Source organism: Aquarana catesbeiana, linkage group LG08, assembly GCF_042186555.1.
Source record: "Aquarana catesbeiana isolate 2022-GZ linkage group LG08, ASM4218655v1, whole genome shotgun sequence".
Lineage (NCBI taxonomy): Eukaryota > Metazoa > Chordata > Amphibia > Anura > Ranidae > Aquarana > Aquarana catesbeiana.
The window spans coordinates 305,942,208-305,966,667 of NC_133331.1; the positions used below are offsets into that span (position 1 = coordinate 305,942,208).

Consider the following 24,460-nt stretch of genomic DNA (forward strand, 5'->3'; position numbering starts at 1 on the left):
TGCGCTGCTATCAATCTATCCAATCAAGAGCCGGGACTCCGTGGAGAGAGGGAGAGTTAGTGCCCGCTGAGGAGATGAAGGGGATGGGGGGACGGTGACTGCCAGGTGTTTTTTCACCTTAATGTATAGGAAAAAAATTTTCACTCACAAATATGGTGCCTATAGACCGGCGCTGAGTCTTTCCAGCTATACTTTTGGGGCTAGCAAGCGCCGTTCCGTCTCCCGGGGTCAGCGTGCGGTCCAAGCCTCGATATGATGTCTTCCAGGAAGACGCATGATTGGATGCAAAACGCATAGAGGCTTCTGGGTAACACCGACGTCACTTCCTGCCCCAACCCACACCATATCGAGGCTTGGACCAAAAATGAAAAACGCCTGTAAACGAAATGCAGCTAAACGCGAGTTACCGTGTTTAGCTGCGTTTAGAAGTGTTTGGCACTTGAAATGCCTCTGAACTCAGCATCTGAACTCATTTTTTTGCTTTCCAAAAAAGGCCTCTAAACTCAACTGCCTAGAAACGACTATAAAGGACCCTGTGTACATGTACACATAAGATAACACTGGATGAGTTCAGGAGCAGTTGAAAAAAATGCCCAACTGCTCCTAAACGTCCGTTTAGCAGCAGCAGTGTACATGAGACCTTATGTGGTGGGAGGTTCAGCCATGGTTGGTGCTGGTCAAGTCAAGGTCATCTGATAACGTTTATGTGGTGGGAGGTTCAGCTATGGATGGTGGTCAAGTCAAAGTCATCTGATAAAATTTATGTGGTGGGAGGTTCAGCCATGGTTGGTGCTGGTCAAGTCAAGGTCATCTGATAACGTTTATGTGGTGGGAGGTTCAGCCATGGATGGTGGTCAAGTCAAAGTCATCTGATAATGTTTATGTGGTGGGAGGTTCAGCCATGGATGGTGGTCAAGTCAAAGTCATCTGATAATGTTTATGTGGTGGGAGGTTCAGCCATGGATGGTGGTCAAGTCAAAGTCATCTGATAATGTTTATGTGGTGGGAGGTTCAGCCATGGATGGTGGTCAAGTCAAAGTCATCTGATAATGTTTATGTGGTGGGAGGCTCAGCCATGGTTGGTGCTGGTCAAGTCAAAGTCATCTGATAACGTTTATGTAGTGGGAGGTTCAGCCATGGATGGTGGTCAAGCCAAAGTCATCTAATAATGTTTATGTGGTGGGAGGTTCAGCCATGGATGGTGGTCAAGTCAAAGTCATCTGATAATGTTTATGTGGTGGGAGGTTCAGCCATGGATGGTGGTCAATCTGCTGATGGGGTAGAGCTGGATTCTTCAAAAACAAACACTAGAATGTATAATAATAGCGACTTTATTAATATCTTGTTTATACAGTAAAACAATAAAGACTCTTCCAATGATTGTGGAATCTTCTATTACATAGCCATGTTTTGTATGGTTTAGGAGATTTGAATTCAAGGTGTGGTTTTTATAGGTTTCTGGTACTCTGAACACAAAAATATTGCCCATCACCAGGTCAGTTCCTTGGCATATGGCTGGACATGATAGAAATAGATATTCTCGCACTTAGAATGCAAAATTCGACCAATATGAGATCTCTGATGGACAGCCAATATTATCCCCCCCCCCTTGAAGAACATAAACATGGCATCCCTCCCATATGGTTTCTCATCTCATGCAGTACACAAAAATGCTTTGCTCCTCCCCCCTCGATGTGATCGATGTAGAACTCTTTTGGCACTCGGAGCGTACACATAGATCCTCATCCATGTGACAACTTTGCCTCAAAAAACCTTGCACAAAACATCTCCAGTGTTTGGACCATGAAGGAGGACACTTCACCATGAGACCACCAATGTTTGTGATATCTGTATAACATGCTAGCTGCATTTAGAAAGCAAACAAAGAATTCAAAAATCACCCTTTACTAATGTGAGATCTCCGAGAGACAGCTAATAATATTCCACCCTCGCAGAGCATAAACATGGCTTCCCTACCATGTGGCTTCTCATCCCATGCAGTACACAAAAATACCTCCTGGCACCCCACAATGGGATCGATATATAATATAATCCTTTTGGCACTTGGAAAGGTCTCCAGTGTTTGGACCATGAAGGAGGGCACTTTACCACGAGACCTCCAAGGTAGGTGATATTCATTCATTGTGCTAGCTACACTCAGAACACAACAAGGAACCCAAAAAAAATCTCCTTTGACCGACGTGAGATTTCTGATCGCCAAAACTCCTGCTTGGTTAGCTGCTTCCATCTGAAACCGGAAGTGACAAAATCGTTGCTTCCAACTTCATTCACTGGACAGTAGATTGAGGAATGAATGTTTAGCGGTCTCCTCCCCCTCGCCATCCTGAAGACCTTTGATGCAGGGAACCACGGAGGGGGTGCTGATGAAGGGGGGGGGGGGCCTGATGACCAGGGCTTTTTTTCAGAGGGAACGCGGGGAATGCACCTCCAGCACTGAATGTATATTGTACTAAAGGATGCTGGGAAGTGTTGAAGGGTTTATTGATGGCTCTATTGTCGCTGGGGGGGGGTGATCGATGGTTGCTGGGGAGATCTATTGCTGTTGGTGGGGGAGATACATTTTTTTGGGGGGGGGTCAATTGATGGGAGAGATTGACTGTTGAGTGGGGGGGGGGGGGCTATTGTTGCTGGCTGCTAGAGAGTCTATTGATGCTGGATACTGTGAGATCTATAGTTACTGGGGGTATTTTGCTGAGGATCTATTGTTGCTGGGGGGATTTATTGTTTCTGGGGAGATATTATTGCTGAGTGGATCTATTATTGCTGTGGGGATCTATAGTTGCAAGGGAGATCTATTGTTGCTGGGGGTATGTTGCTGTGGGGGGTCTATTGTTGATGTGGGATCTATTTTTGCTTGGGAGATATAGTATTGCTAAGTTGATTTAATGTTGCTGTGGGGATCTCTAGTTGCTGGCATTGATCTATTGTTGTGGGATTCTATTATTGCTGGGGGGTCTATTGTTGCGGAGTGGATCTATTGTTGCTTGGGAGATATATTGTTGCTGAGTGGATCTATAGTTTCTGGGATGGATGTATTGTTGCTGAGTGAATCTATTGTTGCTGGGGAAACAAATTGGGGCTGAGTGGGTCTATTGTTGCTGTGGATATCTATAGTTGCTGGGATGGATCTATTGTTGCTTGGGGAGATATATTGTTGCTGAGTGAATCTATTGTTGCTGGGAGGGATCGACAGTATTGTTGCTGGGGAGATATATTGTTGCTGAGTGAATCTATTGTTGCTGGGAGGGATCGACAGTATTGTTGCTGGGGAGATATATTGTTGCTGCGTGGCTCTATAGTAGCTGGGATGGATGTATTGTTGCTGGGGAGATATATTTTTGCTGAGTGAATCTATTGTTGCTGGGGAAACAAATTGGGGCTGAGTGGATCTATTGTGGATCTATTGTTGCTGGGAGGGATCTACAGTATTGTTGCTGGGGAGATATATTGTTGCTGAGTGGATCTACTGTTGCTGGGAAGGATCTAATGTTGCTGGGGAGATATATTGTTGCTGAGTGGATCTATAGTTGCCAGGGAGATCTATTGTTGCTGAGGGGGTCTATTGTGGGGATCTATTATTGCTGGGGGTATTTTGCTGTGGAGGATCTATTGTTTATGGGGGATCTATTGTTGCTGAGTGGATCTATTGTTGCTGGGCAGATATATTGTTGCTGAGGAGGTCTGTTGTTGCTGGCTGTAGGTGACCTATTTTACTGCCTTTCATTAGCAAATTCCATAAGAACTGCTTAGCACCAAAAACGATACTTGGTTCTGTATATTCTAGGTAGGGGGCGGAACCAAGGTATGGTGCCCAGAGGTGGGTAGGGGGCGGAACCAAGGTATGGTGCTCAGAGGTGGGTAGGGGGTGGAACCAAGGTATGGTGCCCAGAGGTGGGTAGGGGGAGAAACCAAGGTATGGTGCCCAGAGGTGGGTAGGGGGCGGAACCAAGTTATGGTGCCCAGAGGTGGGTAGGGGGCGGAACCAAGTTATGGTGCCCAGAGGTGGGTAGGGGCGGAACCAAGGTATGGTGCCCAGAGGTGGGTAGGGGGCGGAACCAAGGTATGGTGCTCAGAGGTGGGTAGGGGGCGGAACCAAGGTATTGTGCTCAGAGGTGGGTAGGGAGTGGAGACAAGTAACTCGAAAAGGGGGAGTACCTGCACCTATTCCTCAGTACCTGAGGAAAAAAAGCCCTGCTGATGAAGGGGGAGTGGCCCCCAAAACCCATTGGATGTTATATGACCATTCTATGAAAAATAAAAGCATTTTTTGGACTCTTCCACCATTGGTCTGGTGCTTGTAGCATTTGGACATGCTTTGAGTCCTCCTCATCTATGTCACACAAGGCTACAATACATTCTACGAACCAATATCTTCAATTTGTTTCCACCTTCAGTGTCCCCGTGCCCTCTGATGTTTAACTAGAACCTCTTTCTGCATGAAACATGTCCCGCACTTTGAAAAAGGAGGCTCGCCCATGTGACTTTTCCGGTGCCGAATTTTTGTTTAAATCCTTCCCCACATTCTGATCATAAAATTGGCTTCTCTCCAGGGTGGAGCTTATAATGGGTTTGGAGGCTCCATTTTAGAGTAAAACTTTTCCCGCACACGGAACACAAGAACGGCCTCTCGCCGGTGTGCTTCCTCTCGTGCGAGACAAGTTGCGATTTTTTCAAGAAGGACTTCCCGCACTCCGAACAAGAAAACCTCTTCTCTCCAATATGGAGTTTAAAATGGGAATCGAGGGTCCCTTTCTGAGCGAAGCTTTTCCCGCACACGGAACACGGGAACGGCCTCTCGCCGGTGTGGGTCCTCTGGTGCGTTATGAGCTGCAGCTTTCTCAAGAAGGATTTCCCGCACTCGGAACAAGTAAACCTCCTCTCTCCGAGGTGTATCTTTTTGTGGGCGGTGAGTGTGAACTTGGCCTTGAAGGACTTGCCGCACTCCAGGCAGGGAAAAGGACGCTCGCCCGTGTGGATCCTCTGGTGGACGATGAGACTTTTTTTCCCCCGTATTTTCTTCCCGCAGTCTGGGCAGGAGAGTAAAGGCTCGCCGGTGTGGGTCTTCAAATGGGATCTGAGGAGGGCTTTGTAGGTGAAGCCTCTGCCGCACTCGGGACAAGCAAACGGCTTCTCGCCGGTGTGGTTCCTTTGGTGTATGACGAGTTGAGGCCTACGAAGAAACGTTTTGCCGCACTCCGAGCACGGAAACGTCGCGCCGTCGTGGACCGCCTGGTGCAGAGCAAACTCGGACTTTGAATCAAACGACTTCTCGCACTTGGGACACGCGTAAGGGGGGTCGCCCATGTGAGTGGCTTGGTGGTCAAGCAGAGACTTTCGGTAAGGGAAACACCTCCCGCACTCTGGACAGGAAAACTGCTTCTCGTGGGTGATCAGCATGTGATTCCTGAGGCTCTGTTTGCAGAAAAAGCTTTTGCTGCACTCGGAACACGAGAAGGGCTTCTCGCCGGTGTGAATGATCTGGTGTTTAATGAGTTGTAGTTGCGTTACGAAGGTCTTCTCACACTCCGAGCAAGACCAGTTGCTCATGTGAGCCTTTCGGTGCGCGGTAAGTCCGTGTTTGCTTCCAAAACTCTTCCCGCACTGAGAACAGGAAAAGTTCTCCCCGTTGTGAGTTCTCTGGTGACTAACGAGGTCCCTCTTTGTCGTGAAGGGTTTCTTACATTCTGAGCAGGTCCACTTTATGACGTGCGACTTCCGGTGCGTGCAAAGGTCGCTTTTTCTGCCAAAACATCTCCCGCATTCGGAACACGAATAACCCAACGTCTGCTTTTCGCGGTGGCACTGTTTATCGTGCGTATAGAGTCGAGATTTTGACTTGAAATATTTCCCGCACTCGGAACACGAGAAGGTCTCCCCGCCAGTGTGAACTCTCTGGTGGTTACTGAGTTCTAGTTTCGTAAAGAAGGTTTTCTCACATTCTGAGCAAGGCCACTTTTTCACGTGGGCTCTTTGGTGTTTACGAAGTTCGCAATGTCTTTTAAAGGATTTCCTGCACTCTGGACATGAGTAGAGAATCTCACTTCTGTCAACGATCTGTTCTTCGCTGTGACATCTTTGATGTTTCACTAGGTCTTTTCTTGACCTAAAACATTTCCTGCACTCGGAACAGGAAAACAGACACTCTGCTGTGTGTTCTCTGTGATGTTTATCCAGATCCTGTTCACATTTAATGGATAATTGGTTGGGATGGAACTCCGAAATGCTCTGGACATCATGTTCATCTGAAGGAAAAAAATATGATTTTATAGTTTATGGCATGTTTATTATATAACGTTGTGCACTTATGGATAATGTCTGTTGCTCAAGAAAGTGAACGTTTTTACTGGGCTATAGTATAATCATAACACCAAAGAAAAGGAATCAGAAATGTACAATGCAACCAAACCAACAGTGGAAAACTAATGAGACAGTGATGGACATAGATGACATTGAAGAACAGAGATGAATCTTTCATATGGTGTACAGTATCTCCTCCTCATTTTTTGGAAACATGATGTTATATTGAGGAATGGAGATGGATCTGTCATATGGTGTACAGTATCTTCTTCTCATTTGTTGGGAACATGACGTTATATTGAGGAATGGAGATGGACCTTTCATATGGTGTACAGTATCTCCTTCTCATTTGTTGGGAACATGACGTTATATTGAGGAATGGAGATGGACCTTTCATATGGTGTACAGTATCTCCTTCTCATTTGTTGGGAACATGACGTTATATTGAGGAATGGAGATGGACCTTTCATATGGTGTACAGTATCTCCACCTTATTTGTTTGGAACATGACTTTATATTGAGAAATGGAGATGGACCTTTCCTATGGTGTACAGTATCTTCTCATTTGTTGGGAACATGACGTCATATTGAGGAATGGAGATGGACCTTTCAGATGGTGTACAGTATCTCCTCCTCATTTGTTGGGAACATGGTGTTATATTGAAGAATGGAGATGGACCTTTCATATGGTGTACAGTATCTCCTCCTCATTTGTTGGGAACATGACGTTATATTGAGGAATGGAGATGGACCTTTCATATGATGTACAGTATCTCCTTCTCATTTGTTGGGAACATGACATTATATTGAGGAATGGAGATGGACCTTTCATATGGTGTACAGTATCTCCTCCTCATTTGTTGGGAACATGACTTTATATTGAGAAGTGGAGATGGACCTTTCATATGGTGTACAGTATCTCCTCCTCATTTGTTGGGAACATGACGTTACATTGAGGAATGGAGATGGACCTTTCATATGGTGTACAGTATCTCCTCCTCATTTGTTGGGAACATGACTTTATATTGAGAAATGGAGATGGACCTTTCATATGGTGTACAGTATCTCCTCCTCATTTGTTGGGAACATGACGTTATATTGAGGAATGGAGATGGACCTTTCATATGGTGTACAGTATCTCCTCCTCCTTTGTTGGGAACATGACGTTACATTGAGGAATGGAGATGGACCTTTCATATGGTGTACAGTATCTCCTCCTCCTTTGTTGGGAACATGACGTTACATTGAGGAATGGAGATGGACCTTTCATACAGAGGGGATTCCTAATACTGTTTGTTTGTAAGGATGGTCTTTGTGCTGATGAAACGATTAAAACTATTTTCTCTGTCAAGGGTTAGCGAATACTTTATGGCACACATCTAGGAACCATTACTAAATAATAAGATATGCCAGTTGTAATTGTATCTATACAGTGCTGGTGTACCATATTATAATCCAGATTTATCGTGACTGATATAGAATCTTTTTTGACTATGGACATACTTCACACTATTAGAAATAAAATTAACATTTGTACAGTTTCTTCCTGTAGTGTCTATCACTCACCTGTACCTATTTCTAGGGAAGATTCCTCCTCTTTAATAGTCACTATTATCCCAACCTCCTCCGCAAGCTGTTGAGCACCCCTCACGTCTGTCTCTTCTTCTTTTTTAACCTCATTTTTTAGTTCTTCACACTAAAATCACAAAACATCTGTCAATACGGGAAAAACTGATTTAATAAAAATTAAGATGTGTCAGGTTCTGCATGCCCAACTCCACCTACCTGATGATGGTGAGGGATGGTGAGACCTTCCCGTGTAGAATCCCGGGAATACAGAGGACGGGGACATCTCTCTGGTGGGTTCCCATTATTGGATCCATCTGTAGGAAACACACACACTGACTGAATACATTGTTTCTATGTGTTTATCAGATGATGGGGGATCTAGGTGGAGCCGCCGTACTGCTCTCTCCTTTACAATAAAGTCTCCTCTTACCCGGTGATGTGAGGGGCGGCTGATTCCCTATTATGGCATTAAAAGATTTCTCCTCCTTATTTGGCACCATCAATCCACCCTCTTCCATGGACTGATCACCCATCTCATATGTCTCTTCTTCTTCTTCTGCTTTAACTTTTATATCAATCAGGTCTTCACCCTAATATCACAAAAATAACATCAATGACCGCATTAAAAAAAACGAATTGCATAAAATGTTAAGGATTTTCTTCTTCTTTATCTACCTTATGATGGTGGGGGATGGTGTGACCTTCCTGTGTGGAACACAGAGGACGGGGACATCTCTCTGGTGGGTTTCTATTATTGGGTGGCTCCATCGGGTCACCTTTGTCTCCCTTTCTAAACTCCTCCATCGCCCCATCCTCATCATCCTCTTCTTTTATCTCTTCTTTGACAAGAATATTTAAATTCTGCAGGTCTCCAGTCTGAAAATAACAGTAAAAGATCAATATTAATGTTTACAAACCAGCCGACACACAGACCCAAATGTAACATCTGTTTAACAAATGTTAATCATCGACCTGATGGTGGTGAGGGATCGTCTCATCTTCCTGTGTGGAATCCCGGGAATACAGAGGATGGGGACATGTCTCTGGTGGGTTCACATTACTGGATCCATCTGTAGGAAACACACACACTGACTGAATACATTGTTTCTATGTGTTTATCAGATGATGGGGGATCTAGGTGGACCCTCCGTACTGCTCTCTCCTTTACAATAAAGTCTCCTCTTACCCGGTGATGTGAGGGGCGGCTGATTGTCCATCATGACGTCCTTGTAGAGATCCTTGTGTCCTTCTAAATACTCCCACTCCTCAGCAGTTCAGTGATCTTGTCGGTGACTTCTAGAATCTTTTGGTAATTTTTTGTCTCCAATGTAAGAAAGTAAGGTGGAGGCAATGAGATGTTGGGTAGACTAAAGGATTGCTGCTTACCAGATATTTTCTTCACCACTTAATAATCCTGTGTAAAATAAACAAATATAATCAATATATATATTCCCAGAATCCTCCTCACCTCTCCGGTCAGGTCTGTGTTTTATTAATAGAGATAAGAGTGATGTCATGTGACCTCCCAGAATCCTCCTCACCTCTCCGGTCAGGTCTGTGTTTTATTAATAGAGATAAGAGTGATGTCATGTGACCTCCCAGAATCCTCAGCACCTCTCCGGTCAGGTCTATGTTTTATTAATAGAGATAAGAGTGATGTCATGTGACCTCCCAGAATCCTCCTCACCTCTCCGGTCAGGTCTGTGTTTTATTAATAGAGATAAGAGTGATGTCATGTGACCTCCCAGAATCCTCCTCACCTCTCCGGTCAGGTCTGTGTTTTATTAATAGAGATAAGAGTAATGTCATGTGACCTCCCAGAATCCTCCTCACCTCTCCGGTCAGCAGGTAGATGATCTCCAGGGGGAACCTCTCTTTCCGGTGACTCCATTAATCTGTTCCGCCCTTATAAACTAGTCTTTCAGCTCATTTTCCCCTCACACCATGGCGATTGGTTGTTATTATTGAGGAGCCAAACATACCTGGGCTCAGTGTGAGGCAGGGTAAGTGAACAATACAGAACGTTCAGATGATAAATCTGAACTCGGTCATCTATGTACAGCACTGCGGTATATGTCAGAGTTATATAAATGTATAATATTAATAGTGTGTGACTGTGGGGGGAGGGGCCATTAGAGTGTAAGCTCCTCTGGTACAGAGACTGATGTGACTGTGGGGGAGGGGACATTAGAGTGTAAGCTCCTCTGGTACAGAGACTGATGTGACTGGCTCAGTGTTCTCTGTACAGCACTGCGGTATATGTCAGAGCTCTAGAACATTATAGTGTACATCCATACACTATAAACGTGTGTAGCAGCACTTGCTGGAGATAAAAGACGTCACAGTGACTATGGAGGAAGAGGACGGAACATGACGGGGAGGTTTACTGGGTGTAAATATAAAATAAGATCTTATTACCTCCTCTGCTGCCAGTTCCAGCAATGTCTCCTCTCTAATCCCTCCCGACTCACCTTTCACCCGGAACTTCCTTTTTTTTATACCTGACATCACTTCCTGTCTGTGCCTTACATCACTTCCTGTCTGCGAGCCCCCCCTGTGGCGAATGTACGAATTGCAGGCTTTGCACGTCGGGAATAGTGTGATCTCTCCTCACGTTACGATCTCAGCTCAGTTTTAATCTGGTCACCAATTACCATAAACAAGTAATCATCTGGATGCGTTTATTTTTATACGGATAAAGCAAATTAGGATGAATTGAAATAAGGCATTTGATTACAACCTTGTGTCCAGATTTCAAGTCTAGGGTCTCCACCTTTTCTTCAAGCCAAACCCAAGTACTTTAGTGGCCTGGGACACCTTTGGATGCCCCAAGGAGAGTAGTAATGCGTTGCGCACAGCGTGCCAGAGCGAACAGTGGGTGTGGTCAAATTGCTCTTGATGTCATCATCGACCCCCCCCCCCCCCCCCCCCCGTGATGCCGAATTTGCCACCAGACAGCTGCCCGCAGCTCCCAGACGGCAACAGATTTGTGTGTGACTATCTTGGTTACTTGGGGAGCCATAGCCCGGTCCGAATAATGTGTTCGGGTTTCAGTCCGCCTAAAACCCAGACACATGGTTCAAAACCCGGACTGTCCGGGTGAATCCCAGACACGTGGCAACCCTAAGTGGAGCCGTGTAAAGAGCGCGATCTTATAATTCCTATTCAGTATAAAGAGTTTAGTGAATAAAGGTAACAATATAAATTATTTTTCTGAGTAGGTCCTTCACTGTGCACCCAATGGCATCCTCACCTTTAGGAGCCAACAACTCCTCCAGTCATATGAAACGTTGTTCATAAAGTTTAAATAGATTTTATTGTAGTATCTATTTAGTGTACTATCTTGTTCTGTCCACTCCACGCATTGACCTGGTGGACATTGCCAACATGGTGTTATGAGGTCACGATCAGGTCAAAGTCATCTAATGCCATTTATGAGGGGAGAGGTTCGGCCATGGATGAACGTCAGTCAGCAGATGAGGGTGGCCACGACGAGGGTGTAAATAGGAAATAATATCTTATTACCTCCTCTGCTGCCTGTCCCAGCAATGTCTCCTCTCTACTTGCCTCCCTCCTCGTCTTTTCACCATAGACCACCCCATTTATTTATGAGATCCCCACCTTGTGTAGTTTATAAGAAGTAACAAAAAAGACAGTTTTTTTTACTTTAATTTTTTTAGCCTTAACGCAGTTTTCCTGTTACAGCACTTGTACTGGAGTGGCAATATGGCTGTACAGCCCAATAAGTACCATAGTTAGATCTAGTGACCTTAGTAATCAGCACTCAGTAACAGATATGGTCTGGTACACCTCCTATCTGGTATGACATGCCCCAATCTCTGGTCTGACATGCCCCAATCTCTGGTCTGACATGCCCTCTCTCTAGTCTGACGTGCCCCCCTCTTGTCTGACATGCCCTCTCTTTAGTCTGATGTGCCCCTCTCTAGTCTGACGTCTCCCTCTCTGGTCTGACATGCCCCCCTCTCTAGTCTGACATCTCCTTCTCTGGTCTTACATGCCCCCTCTCTGGTCTTACATGCCCCCTCTCTAGTCTGTCGTGTCCCCCTCTCTGGTCTGACATGCCCCTCTCTCTGGTCTGACATGCCCCCCTCTCTGCTCTTACATGCCCTCTCTCTAGTCTGACATGCCCCCTCCTGCTTTGACATGCCCTTCCCCTCTTGTCTGACATTCCCCACTCTATGGTCTTACATGCCCCCTCACTAGTCTGACGTGCCCCCCTCTCTGGTCTGACATGCCCCTCTCTGGTCTGACATGCCCCCTCTCTGGTCTGACATGCCCCAATCTTTGGTCTTACATACCCTCCTCTCTAGTCTGTGCCCACCCTCTGGTCTGGCATGCCCTGATCTCTAGTCTAACATGTCCCCTTTCTAGTCTGACATGCCCCCTTCTGGTCTAACATGCCCCAATTGCTGCTCTTACATGCTCCCCTCTCTAGTCTGATATGCCCACCCTCTGGTCTGACACGCACTGATCTCTGGCCTAACATGCCCCCTTTTCTGGTCTGACATACCCCAATCTCTGGTATGACATGCCCCCTCTCTGGTCTGACTTGCCCCGATCTCTGGTTTAACATGCCCCCTCTCTGGTCTGACATGCCCCCTCTCTGGTCTGACATGCCCCCCTCTCTGGTCTGACATGCCCCCCTCTCTAGTCTGACATGCCCCCCTCTCTGGTCTGACATGCCCCACTCTCTGGTCTGACATGCCCCACTCTCTGGTCTGACATGCCCCCCTCTCTGGTCTGACATGCCCCCCTCTCTGGTCTGACATGCCCCACTCTCTGGTCTGACATGCCCCCCTCTCTGGTCTGACATGCCCCCCTCTCTGGTCTGACATGCCCCACTCTCTGATATGACATGCCCCCCTCTCTGGTCTGACATGCCCCAATCTCTGGTCTCACATGCCCCCCTCTCTAGTCTGATGTGCCCACCCTCTGGTCTGACATGCCCTGATCTCTGGTCTAACATGACCCTTTCTGGTAGAACATGCCCTGATCTCTGGTCTAACATGACCCCCTTCTGGTAGAACATGCCCTGATCTCTAGTCTAACATGCCCCCCTCTCTGGTCTGACATGCCCCCCTCTCTTCTTCTACAATGCATGTCTTTGTGAGGCTCTAACTCAGCTGTGCCAGCACAGAGCACTGAAGTGTGAGGGGAAAAAAGAGCAGTATTTTATTTTTGGATAGAGTAGGGAAGGGTTTAACCCCATATCAGGGTATATTTTCCTGTCAGGATGGGGAGGGATTTCCCTTCACATTCTGTCCCAAAGGCACAACAGGAAATTAGATGAAATCTCCATATTAGACTTTTGTCACCGCCATGTTTGCCTCCATTGGATGAATTCCCCTCGTCTTTTGCTCTCATGACGAATCAAAAATCCAGCATTCTCATTTCCTGTCTGTCTCTGTGATAATGGTCACCAAAGGATTACAGCAGAAAAAGAACTAAAGGTTTTCAAGGGCAGCACCCAAAGACATAAATCTGACACATGATTATAAAAAAAGAACTCTACATTTATTAATCACATCATATAAAAGTTTAAAAGTGTCACATATGATGCACAATATTCTTTGACACACTACAAAGACTACTTATATATTTTTAATATAATTAGTGTTGCATTTCACCGGTAACAGATTGTGCTCGATGCGTTTCATAGATAACGCCACTTCATCAGGATCAGCAGTGAAAGGGCTACAAGATATCCATGCAAGTCCATTCAGCCCCCTCTTTGTTCTCATTTCTATTCTATGGATCAGAAAAGGAGATGGTCTTCTCCAAGACTACCATCCTGCGAAAGGACAACCGTATGTCCTGACTACTTGTGACCACTATACTGAAACGAACAAATGGCCCTCCACAAAGTAAGGGCCACCTGCAATAGGAAATCCATGTAAAAGCAGAAAACAGAGCACCAAACATTTGTCTTAAGAGTCCATGATCCTTTTTAGTGCTGATAACAATTTCACAACAGGGAGATAAAGGGTAGCCAATGTGTTTCTGGGATCTCCCTTCACTGCTTCAGCCAATGTCTATGGACCTCTCTTCTTCTCTACGATGAAAGTAGATTCCTGCAGGGCAACTCCGGTGACTGTACAGTTTGTCTCATACCACTAGCCAGGCTATGTCCATAAAACATTTACATATTTACAAGCAGTGAAGAAGTGTTGGAAACAATACTGCAATATCCTTCCTCCCAAGAAGCAGGAGGAGGTCAAAAGTTGACTTTCAATGTGCCACCAAGGGAGCATACACTAATATATCAATACAAAAAAAAAAATCTTTATTACATAATTAAAAGTGGGCATCAAAATTTCTTTAAATTAAGTTTGGTTGCATATATAAAGGCGTGGATACTGAAGAAGCAAGATTACGAAACGCGTCGATACATTATGCCAATCTACATACATGCACCAACCAAGCACTTCCTGCCGGAAGGCCGTTATATGCTTGAAGTGGTGAGATCTGGATGATGGGTCCCGCTACAGGCATCATCCATATATCTTATCTTTCATCCAGCGATTTCCTATCTTGTAAAAGCCATCCTAGCAGCTCATGAGCCACTGGATTGCTTTCACAGGCAGTGGGAGGGGACGACCCCCCCCCTGTCACCCTCCGGTGCCTCTCCGGGCTCTCCAGTGCGATCGGGAACATGGAGAACAGATCCGGCGGTGGCCCGCATGGTCCCTGGCCATCTCTATATTCCTGGGAGGCTGGAAGCGATGTCATGGTGTCACTTCTGGTGCTGGAAAATTTAAACACTGCCAGTTTTTTACCCTGGAAAGCAGAGATCAGTTTTTTTTATTTTTTATCTCAGGCCTTTCAAGGTAGAGGACATAACTGAGGTCTTATAGACCCCAGATGTATCCATAAAGAGGACCTGCCACAACTTATTTCTATTAAAAGGGATCAAAAAAATAAATAAAACTAAAGAAACCGTATGAAAATAATAAAATTAATAATAATTTTTTTTTTAAAGTGCTCAAGCAGAAGCAATCATATACTTAGGCCGCGTATGCATATGTAAACGACGTTCGGACCACACATGTGAGGTATCGCCACGAACGTTAGAGCGAGAGCAATAATTCTAGCACTAGACCTCCTCTGTAACTCTAAACTGGTAACCTGTATAAAAAAGAAAAAAAATTTAAAGCGTCACCTAGGGATATTTTTAAGTACCATAGTTTTGCACCATTCCACGAATGTGCGCAATTCTAATATGTGACATGTTAGTTATCTATTTATTCGGTGTAACATCATCTTTAGATTTTACCAAAAAAAATTGGTTATCTATGGTGTTTTTTTGCATTAAAATGAATTAAAGTGTATTTTTTTTTTTTAAATTGCTGCGCAAATATTGTGTCACATAAAAAATTGTATTTTATTCTCTAGAGCCTCTGCTAAAAAAAAAAATATATATATATATATATATATATATATATATATATATTTATATATATAAAATATATATATATATAAGTCTCAGAAAAGGCCTGGTCTTGGGAGGAAGGATATTGTAGTATTGGTAGTTAAGGGATGATACCCCAAAAAATATTACAGGAAGATTCCACAAATAGTATACTAAGTGTTGAAACAATCCCTCATTGACCTCTGTAGATGTGGGCACTGCGAAACAATTCATCCTCAAATATCACAGTGGAAGTTATGACGTAATTTAAGTCAGGTCTTATCATGCTGCTTTCCCCTCTTCCCATGCACTATATACACAATATCCTTGCTGGCAGAAAATACAAAAGCGAAAATGAAAGCGGAAGTGTTTCTGCTTTGAGGATAAATGGCTCCACAGCGACCCCAGTGGCAGAGATCAGCATGTTTTGGGGGTTTTTTTGGTGATTTTTGCTTGATAAGAATATGTAAATACGCTATATTATCAAAAGTATTGTGACGCCTGCCTTTACACGCACATGAACTTTAATGGCATCCCAGTCTTAGTCCGTAGGGTTCAATATTGAGTTGGCCCACCCTTTGCAGCTATAACAGCTTCAACTCTTCTGGGAAGGCTGTCCACAAGGTTTAGGAGTCTATGGGAATGCTTGACCATTCTTCCAGAAGCGCATTTGTTAGGTCAGGCACTGATGTTGGACGAGAAGGCCTGGCTCACAGTCTCCGCTCTAATTCATCCCAAAGGTGTTCTATCGGGTTGAGGGCAGCCCAGTCAAGTTCCTCCACCCAAAACTCGCTCATCCATGTCTTTATGGACCTTGCTTTGTGCACTGGTGCGCAGTCATGTTGGAACAGGAAATGGCCATCCCCAAACTGTTCCCACAAAGTTGGGAGCATGAAATTGTCCAAAATGTGTTGGTATGCTGACCCCTTAAAAGTTCCCTTCACTGGAACTAAGGGGCCAAGCCCAACCCCTGCAAAACAACCCCACACCATAATCCCCCCTCCACCACATGATTTGGACCAGTGCACAAAGTGGATGGATAAGCGAGGTTGGGGTGAAGGAACTTGACTGACCTCCACCCGATTGAACACCTTTGTAATGAATTAGAGCAGAGACTCAGAGTCAGGCCTTCTCTTTCAACATCAATGCCTGACCTCACCAATGCGCTTCTAGAAAAATGGTAAAACATTCCCATAGACACACTCCTAAACCTTGTGGACGGCCTTCCCAGAAGAGTTGAAGCTGTTATAGCTGCCGAGGGTGGGCCAACTCAATATGGAACCCTACGGACTAAGACTGGGAAGCCATTAAATTTCATGTCTGTGTAAAGGCAGGCGTCCCAATACTTTTGGTAATATGTTGTGTAAATCTCTCTCTCCCTCTCTTTCTATATATATATAATATAAAAATAAGATGTTTGGGGGTTCTAAGTAATTTTCTACCAACAAATACTGTCAAAAAAGTCCTGGTCTTCTCCTGCTTCTTAGGAGGAAGGATATTTTAGTATTGGTAGTAAAGGGATGGTGCCTAAAGAAATATTACAGGAAGATTCCAACAGTATACTAAGTGGAAACACTCGCTCACTGACCTCTGTAGATGTGGGCACTGTGAAACAATTCATCCTCAAAAATCACACTAGACGTGATGACGTAGTTAAGGTCAGGTTTCACAATGCTGATCTCCCCTCTTCCTGTACATTAGAAATTAGGAAGCTGCACAGCTGCCAAATCATTGCTTCCTTGCTGGAAGGGAATAGGAAAATAAAAGTGAAAGTGTTTCTGCTGTGGCCTTTGAGGATGAATTGCTCCACAGCGCCCGCAGCTGCAGAGGTCAGCATGTTTTTTTTTTTTTTTCTTAAGGTGATTTTCGCTTGATCAGAATATGTAAATATGTGAATGCCTACAGCCTGGCCATGGTTGGCCTTTCAGATATAGTTAGTTTAATTATGTGTATATTGCCACTGATCCAGGTAAGCCGGCACATCAGACTCCTTCTCTGATGCAATGCGGGGGCGCAAGCCCAGTTCGCCACTGTGTCACTTCATATAAAATCTAGGTTTTCGAGAAAGCACTGGAGTGTTAAACGTGTGAACCGTCCATCCCTCCTCCACTATCGCATATGTGGTGCTTTTATGCACTTTTGATTGTACAATAAAGCATTCTTCCCGAATTTCCATGGGTGTGGAGCCGTCTGGATTTTTTTTTTTTCTGGAGTTAATTTAGTTGGGTTAGTTTAGCTAATAAAATTGCTGTCTTCCAACCACAAGTTCTGCTATGTCCTTCTACCTCCTAAATTGTAATGTCCTCCTAGAATGGTCCTCTTTTCTTCTTTTTACACCCTGTGTTGGGGGTATGAAACCCTAACAGAGGAGATGAATATTAAGAGACTGGGAACACCAAAAACTCTAGGGTGGGCGGGGACAGATCTAGGGTTCCTAAGCCTATAACGATAAAGTCTAGCATAAGCATAGCTATAGGTATAACGTCAAACCTAATGATGTCCTCATCTTCGTCATGCGATTGTTCTACGGCCAGAATAATTCAACCAACTCAACTGGTCTACCGTCATGAATGGTCACCATACACACCGGTCTACCGTCATCAATGGTCACCATACACACCGGTCTACCGTCATGAATGGTCACCATACACACCGGTCTACCATCATAAATGGTTACCATACACACCGGTCTACCATCATAAATGGTTACCATACACACCGGTCTACCGTCATCAATGGTTACCATACACACCGGTCTACCGTCATAAATGGTCACCATATACCGGTCTGCCGTCATGAATGGTCACCATACAAACCGGTCTATCGTCATGAATGGTTACCATACACACCAGTCTACTGTCATCAATGGTCACCATACACCGGTCTACCGTCATGAATGGTCACCATACACCGGTCTACCGTCATGAATGGTCACCATACACACCAGTCTACTGTCATCAATGGTCACCATACACCGGTCTACCGTCATGAATGGTCACCATACACCGGTCTACCGTCAGAAATGGTCACCATACACCGGTCTACCGTCAGAAATGGTCACCATACACCGGTCTACCGTCATGAATGGTCACCATACACACCGGTCTACCGTCATCAATGGTTACCATACACACCAGTCTACTGTCATCAATGGTCACCATACACTGGTCTACCGTCATGAATGGTCACCATAGACCGGTCTACCGTCATGAATGGTCACCATACACCGGTCTCCGGCATCAATGGCCATTTTTTTTCTGATGTATAATTAGATTTTCTTTCCTCGTGTAACACTTTCCACACTCCGGACAGGAAAAGGGGTGCTCGCCCGTGTGACTCCTCTGGTGTCTAAGCAGGTCCGCCTTATGTATAAAGCATTTCCCGCACTGCGGACAGGTAAACGGCTTCTCCCCGGTGTGGATCTTCAGATGCTTGTTGAGGTTTCCCTTTTGCGAAAAACGTTTGCCGCATTCAGGACACGAGAAGGGCTTCTCGCCGGTGTGACCTCGCTGGTGGAGGATCAGTTCGCATTTCAGCTTGAACGAATATTCGCACTCGGAACACGGATAAGGGTACTTGCCCAGGTGGCACCTCTGGTGCCAAATCAGGTGTTTTTCCTTAACGAAACCTTTCCCGCACTCTGGGCAGAAGAACTGCTTCTCCCCCGTGTGGAGGTGGAGGTGTTTACTGAGGCTGGCTTTCTGCGAGTAACATCTCCCGCACTCGGGACACGAAAAGGGCTTCTCGCCGGTGTGTGATCTCTTGTGTATAACCAGTTGCGATTTCGCTATGAACGACTTATCGCACTCCGAGCAGGAGAAAACCTTCTCGCCGGTGTGATCTCTCTGGTGCACGCGAAGGTCAGACTTGGTTGTAAAAGCTTTCCCGCACTCGGGACACGACAATGAACCGCTATGTATATAGAACTTCTGATGTCGGGCCAGGCACATTCTTTGTTTGAAGCTTTTGCCGCACTCCAGACAGGTAAATGGACGCTCCGTTGTGTGGGTGCGCTGGTGATTGATGAGCGTGCTTTTCCGTAAGAAACGTTTTCCGCATTGTTGACAGGAAAATGGCATTTCGCCCGTGTGCACTCTATGGTGTACAAGGAGGGCATATTTCTGTGTAAACCCTTTCCCGCACTTCGAACACAAGTAAGGCCTCTCCCCGGTGTGAACTCTGAAATGTTTGAGAAGTTCGGACTTCATTACAAAGGATTTCCCACACTCTGGACAAAAATATGGCCGCTCTCCGGTGTGACGTCTTTGATGTCTAAGAAGCTCTGGCTTTAATGTAAAACCCTTCCCACACGGATGCTCCCCGTTATGTCCTCTGTGATGTTTAATAAGATCTGCCTTCTTCCTAAACCATTTATCACATTCAGAACATTTGAATTTCTTGTTGCCTTTGTACACAACCGTATGTGACTTTTTAGAAGACACTTCTATAGGCTTAGAGGGATCTTGCTCTGGAGATGATGTAGGAGTTCCCTCTGAGGTGTCCCAGGCATTGGATTGATCTGTTGAAAGGGAATATCTTAATTGTAAATAAAGCATGTTTATTTTTTCCTTTTTTGCAGTGAGGTGTATGTTAGTCTAGAAATCAAAAACTTCACAGAGCTCTGTTATCTAAAGAACAGCGGTGGACCTACGGCCACCTCATTCATTGGAAACGTGAAATTACTTTCAGGAATCGAGATGCACCTTTTATATGATGTACAGCATTTCCTCCTTATTTGTTGGGAACATGACCTTATATTGAGGAATGGAGATGGACCTTTCATATGGTGTACAGTATCTCCTCCTCATTTGTTGGGAACATGACGTTATATTGAGGAATGGAGATGGACCTTTCATATGGTGTACAGTATCTCCACCTCATTTGTTGGGAACATGACATTATATTCAGAAATGGAGATGGACCTTTCATATGGTGTACAGTATCTCCACCTCATTTGTTGGGAACATGACATTATATTGAGGAATGGAGATGGACCTTTCATATGGTGTACAGTATCTCCTCCTCATTTGTTGGGAACATGACGTTATACTGAGGAATAGAGATGGGCCTTTCATATGGTGTACAGTATCTTCTCATTTGTTGGGAACATGACTTTATATTGAGGAATGGAGATGGACCTTTCAGATGGTCTACAGTATCTCCTCCTCATTTGTTGGGAACATGACATTATATTGAGGAATGGAGATGGACCTTTCATATGGTGCACAGTATCTCCTCCTCATTTGTTGGGAACATGACCTTATATTGAGGAATGGAGATGGACCTTTCATATAGTGTACAGTATCTCCTCCTCATTTGTTGGGAACATGACGTTCTATTGAGAAATTGAGATGGACCTTTCATATGATGTACAGTATCTCCTCCTCATTTGTTGGGAACATGACCTTATATTGAGGAATGGAGATGGACCTTTCATATGGTGTACAGTATCTCCTCCTCATTTGTTGGGAACATGACGTTATATTGAGGAATGGAGATGGACCTTTCATATGGTGTACAGTATCTCCTCCTCATTTGTTGGGAACATGACGTTATACTGAGGAATAGAGATGGGCCTTTCATATGGTGTACAGTATCTCCTCCTCATTTGTTGGGAACATGACGTTATACTGAGGAATAGAGATGGGCCTTTCATATGGTGTACAGTATTTTCTCATTTGTTGGGAACATGACTTTATATTGAGGAATGGAGATGGACCTTTCAGATGGTCTACAGTATCTCCTCCTCATTTGTTGGGAACATGACATTATATTGAGGAATGGAGATGGACCTTTCATATGGTGTACAGTATCTCCACCTCATTTGTTGGGAACATGGCATTATATTGAGAAAATGGAGGTAGACCTTTCAGATGGTGTACAGGATCTCCACCTCTTTGGATAATCTGAACATATTAAACGTGAATAAGTAGAGTGAAAATGTGGGCTGTTTCTGAATATAATGCTTATATCTTACATGTGCTACTATGTAGAAAAGATTCCTCCTCTTCTTCTTTAATTTCAACTTTTATATCAATCTGTTTTTCATCCTAAAATCAGAGAAAGACAAATAACATATTACTGAATAATACAGAAAAGCATTACATTTTCTTAGTTTGAGGTCTATTTTTAACTCTAGATGCTCAGTCCCACCTACCTGATGATGGTGAGGGATGGCGTGATCTCCCTGTGTGGAATCCAGAGGACAAGGACATCTCTCTGGTGGTTTCCCATTACTGGATCCACCTGTAGGAAACACACACACTGACTGAATACATTGTTTCTATGTGTTTATCAGATGATGGGGGATCTAGGTGGACCCTCCGTACTGCTCTCTCCTTTACAATAAAGTCTCCTCTTACCCGGTGATGTGAGGGGCGGCTGATTCTCCATCATGACGTCCTTGTAGAGATCCTTGTGTCCTTCTAAATACTCCCACTCCTCCATGGAGAAATAGTCAGGGTGTCCTTCTGAATCCACCGACTCCTCGGTGTCATCATTCTCATCTATTTCATCGTTAACTTCTTCTTTAACAATAATATTCAAATCAGTCAGGCTTCCACTCTGAATGTGAAAGAAAAAATATAATAGTAACATAGAAGCAGTTTTACGGCCTGCAACACAGATTGCATTGGTTGTTAAGCTTCTACCTGGGGGTGCTGTGGTACATGGTGGTTCTCCATCATGATGTCCTTGTAGAGATCCTTGTGTCCTTCTAAATACTCCCACTCCTCCATGGAGAAATAGACAGTGACATCCTGACACCTTATAGGAACCTGACACACACAATGATACAGTCACCATCCAGACACATCCCTTGTCTGTTACTGGATAATGTCCCAGAATTCCCGGCACCGCTCACCTCTCCTGTCAGCAGCTCCATCATCTTCTTGGTGACTTCTAGAATCATTTTGGTGTTTCCCTCTGTTCTCAGGGAGGGAAGAGGAGACATTGTGATGTTGGGTGGCCCATGGGACCGACTGGTAGGTGTGAAAGCCTCGTTAAATGTCTTCTTTACTACTTCATAATCCTATGTTAAAAGAGACCATGAACATGATCATTGCTTACAGTCTCATAGTATTGTCACCTCTGTAGTTAGATATGTCTGCAATTTAGAGTGTGATGTCATGTGACCTCCCAGAATCCTCCTCACCTCTCCGGTCAGGTCTGTGTTTTATTAATAGAGATAAGAGTGATGTCATGTGACCTCCCAGAATTCTCCTCACCTCTCCGGTCAGGTCTGTGTTTTATTATTAGAGATAAGAGTGATGTCATGTGACCTCCCAGAATCCTCCTCACCTCTCCGGTCAGGTCTGTGTTTTATTAATAGAGATAAGAGTGATGTCATGTGACCTCCTAGAATCCTCCTCACCTCTCCGGTCAGGTCTGTGTTTTATTAATAGAGATAAGAGTGATGTCATGTGACCTCCCAGAATCCTCCTCACCTCTCCGGTCAGGTCTGTGTTTTATTAATAGAGATAAGAGTGATGTCATATGACCTCCCAGAATCCTCCTCACCTCTCCGGTCAGCAGGTAGATGATCTCCAGGGTAAGATCTAATATCCTCTTGGCCACGTGACTTTTGCCCATCTTGTGGTCACTTAGTCCATATGGATATTTTTCCACAGTTGCCTTACTCTAAGTTTCTGAGTTGTTCTCTTCCTAGAGCCTACCCAATCTAAAAAAAAAAAAAAATCATATGGGAGTTACACAATACATACGTAAAACAGCCATTCCTGACTGCCATGATGTTCATGAATTACAAATGGTTTCTACAGACTAAAACCTACAGGACGACATGCTAAGTTAAAGAATTATGAACTCCACCTAAAACCATTTAATTTTAGAAAGACTCCAGACCCACCTAGCTCAGCCTTGGACAAGTTAAGTGTGTGACTATGGGGGGGGGGGGGGGTCATTAGAGTGTAAGCTTCTCTGGTACAGAGACTGATGTGACTGGCTCATTGTTCTCTGTACAGCACCATGGTATATGTTAGAGCTATAGAAAGGAATAGGATAAATCTACTTATTATATGTGGGATGGTGACCTTTATTGATAAAAGACATCACAGTGACTATGGACGAAGAGGACGGACATGAGGGGGGGAGGGTTACTAGCTGTAATCAGAAAATAATATCTTATTACCTCCTCTGCTGCCAGTTCCAGGAATGTCTCCTCTCTACTTCCTCCCAACTCACCTTTAACCCGGAACTTCCTGTTTTGTATGTGACATTACTTCCTGTTAAATAGCCCCCTAGTGGAGAATACAGGAACTGACAGACTTTGGTCACTTGGTCGTAATACATGCTCCCATTATGTTGAGCCCTTTCAGCTCAGTTTTGATAGTTCTGATAAAAATGTGTAAGCTTGATATTTTATTAATGTAGTTGAGTACTCTTCATGATCCTCTTTTTTTTATCCTAACAGTTGTTTTATTTGGCAAGCTTTCGGGAGTCTATCTCCTTCTTCTAGGTCCAAGCAGTACTGATACCTGAAGGTCTAGATAAACTTAGTTTTCCTTCAATGGTCCCCTTCCTTCTACATCGCCAACATCTTCTGCTGCGTGCCAGTCTTTGGCCATCTCCATTGACCAGCCTGAGCTTCAGCATAGCTCCCAACTGTCTCTGATTTCAAGGGACTGTCCCTGATCTGGAGCAATGTCCCTCTATCCCTCTTTCTCCATTGGCTAGCCTGGGCGTCAGCCATCTTCATTGGCCAGCCTAGGTGTCAGCCATCTCCATTGACCAGCCTGGGAATCAGCCATCGCCATGGGCTGTCCTGGGCGTCAGCCATCTCCATTGGCCAGCCTGGGCGTCAGCAATCTCCATTGGCCAGCCTAGGTGTCAGCCATCTCCATGGGCCATCCTGGGCGTCAGCCATCTCCATGGGACAGCCTGGGCGTCAGCCATCTCCACGGGCCAGCCTGGGCGTCAGCCATCTCCATGGGCCACCCTGAAAGTCAGCCATCTCCATGGGCCACCCTGAAAGTCAGCCATCTCCATGGGCCACCCTGAAAGTCAGCCATCTCCATGGGCCACCCTGAAAGTCAGCCATCTCCATGGGCCACCCTGAAAGTCAGCCATCTCCATGGGCCAGCCTGGGCGTCAGCCATCTCCATGGGCCAGCCTGGGCTTTGGCAATAT

General features: G+C 44.9%; 1 protein-coding gene across 1 annotated transcript; it reads right to left on the minus strand.

The window, feature by feature from the left end:
- Positions 1-1,315: 1,315 nt before the first annotated feature.
- Positions 1,316-23,543, minus strand: LOC141106897 (uncharacterized). The gene is made up of 15 exons (XM_073597825.1): positions 23,463-23,543; positions 22,835-22,994; positions 21,967-22,346; positions 21,679-21,880; positions 21,474-21,562; positions 21,294-21,366; positions 18,564-19,835; positions 16,951-17,006; positions 9,074-9,116; positions 8,860-8,957; positions 8,563-8,763; positions 8,318-8,477; positions 8,104-8,201; positions 7,885-8,014; positions 1,316-6,263 (listed from the first exon to the last, which is right to left on the minus strand). The coding sequence occupies exons 3-15, from the start codon at positions 22,051-22,053 to the stop codon at positions 4,549-4,551; spliced, it is 4,224 nt and encodes a 1,407-aa protein (XP_073453926.1). The 5' UTR covers positions 22,054-22,346; positions 22,835-22,994; positions 23,463-23,543; the 3' UTR covers positions 1,316-4,548.
- Positions 23,544-24,460: the final 917 nt, after the last annotated feature.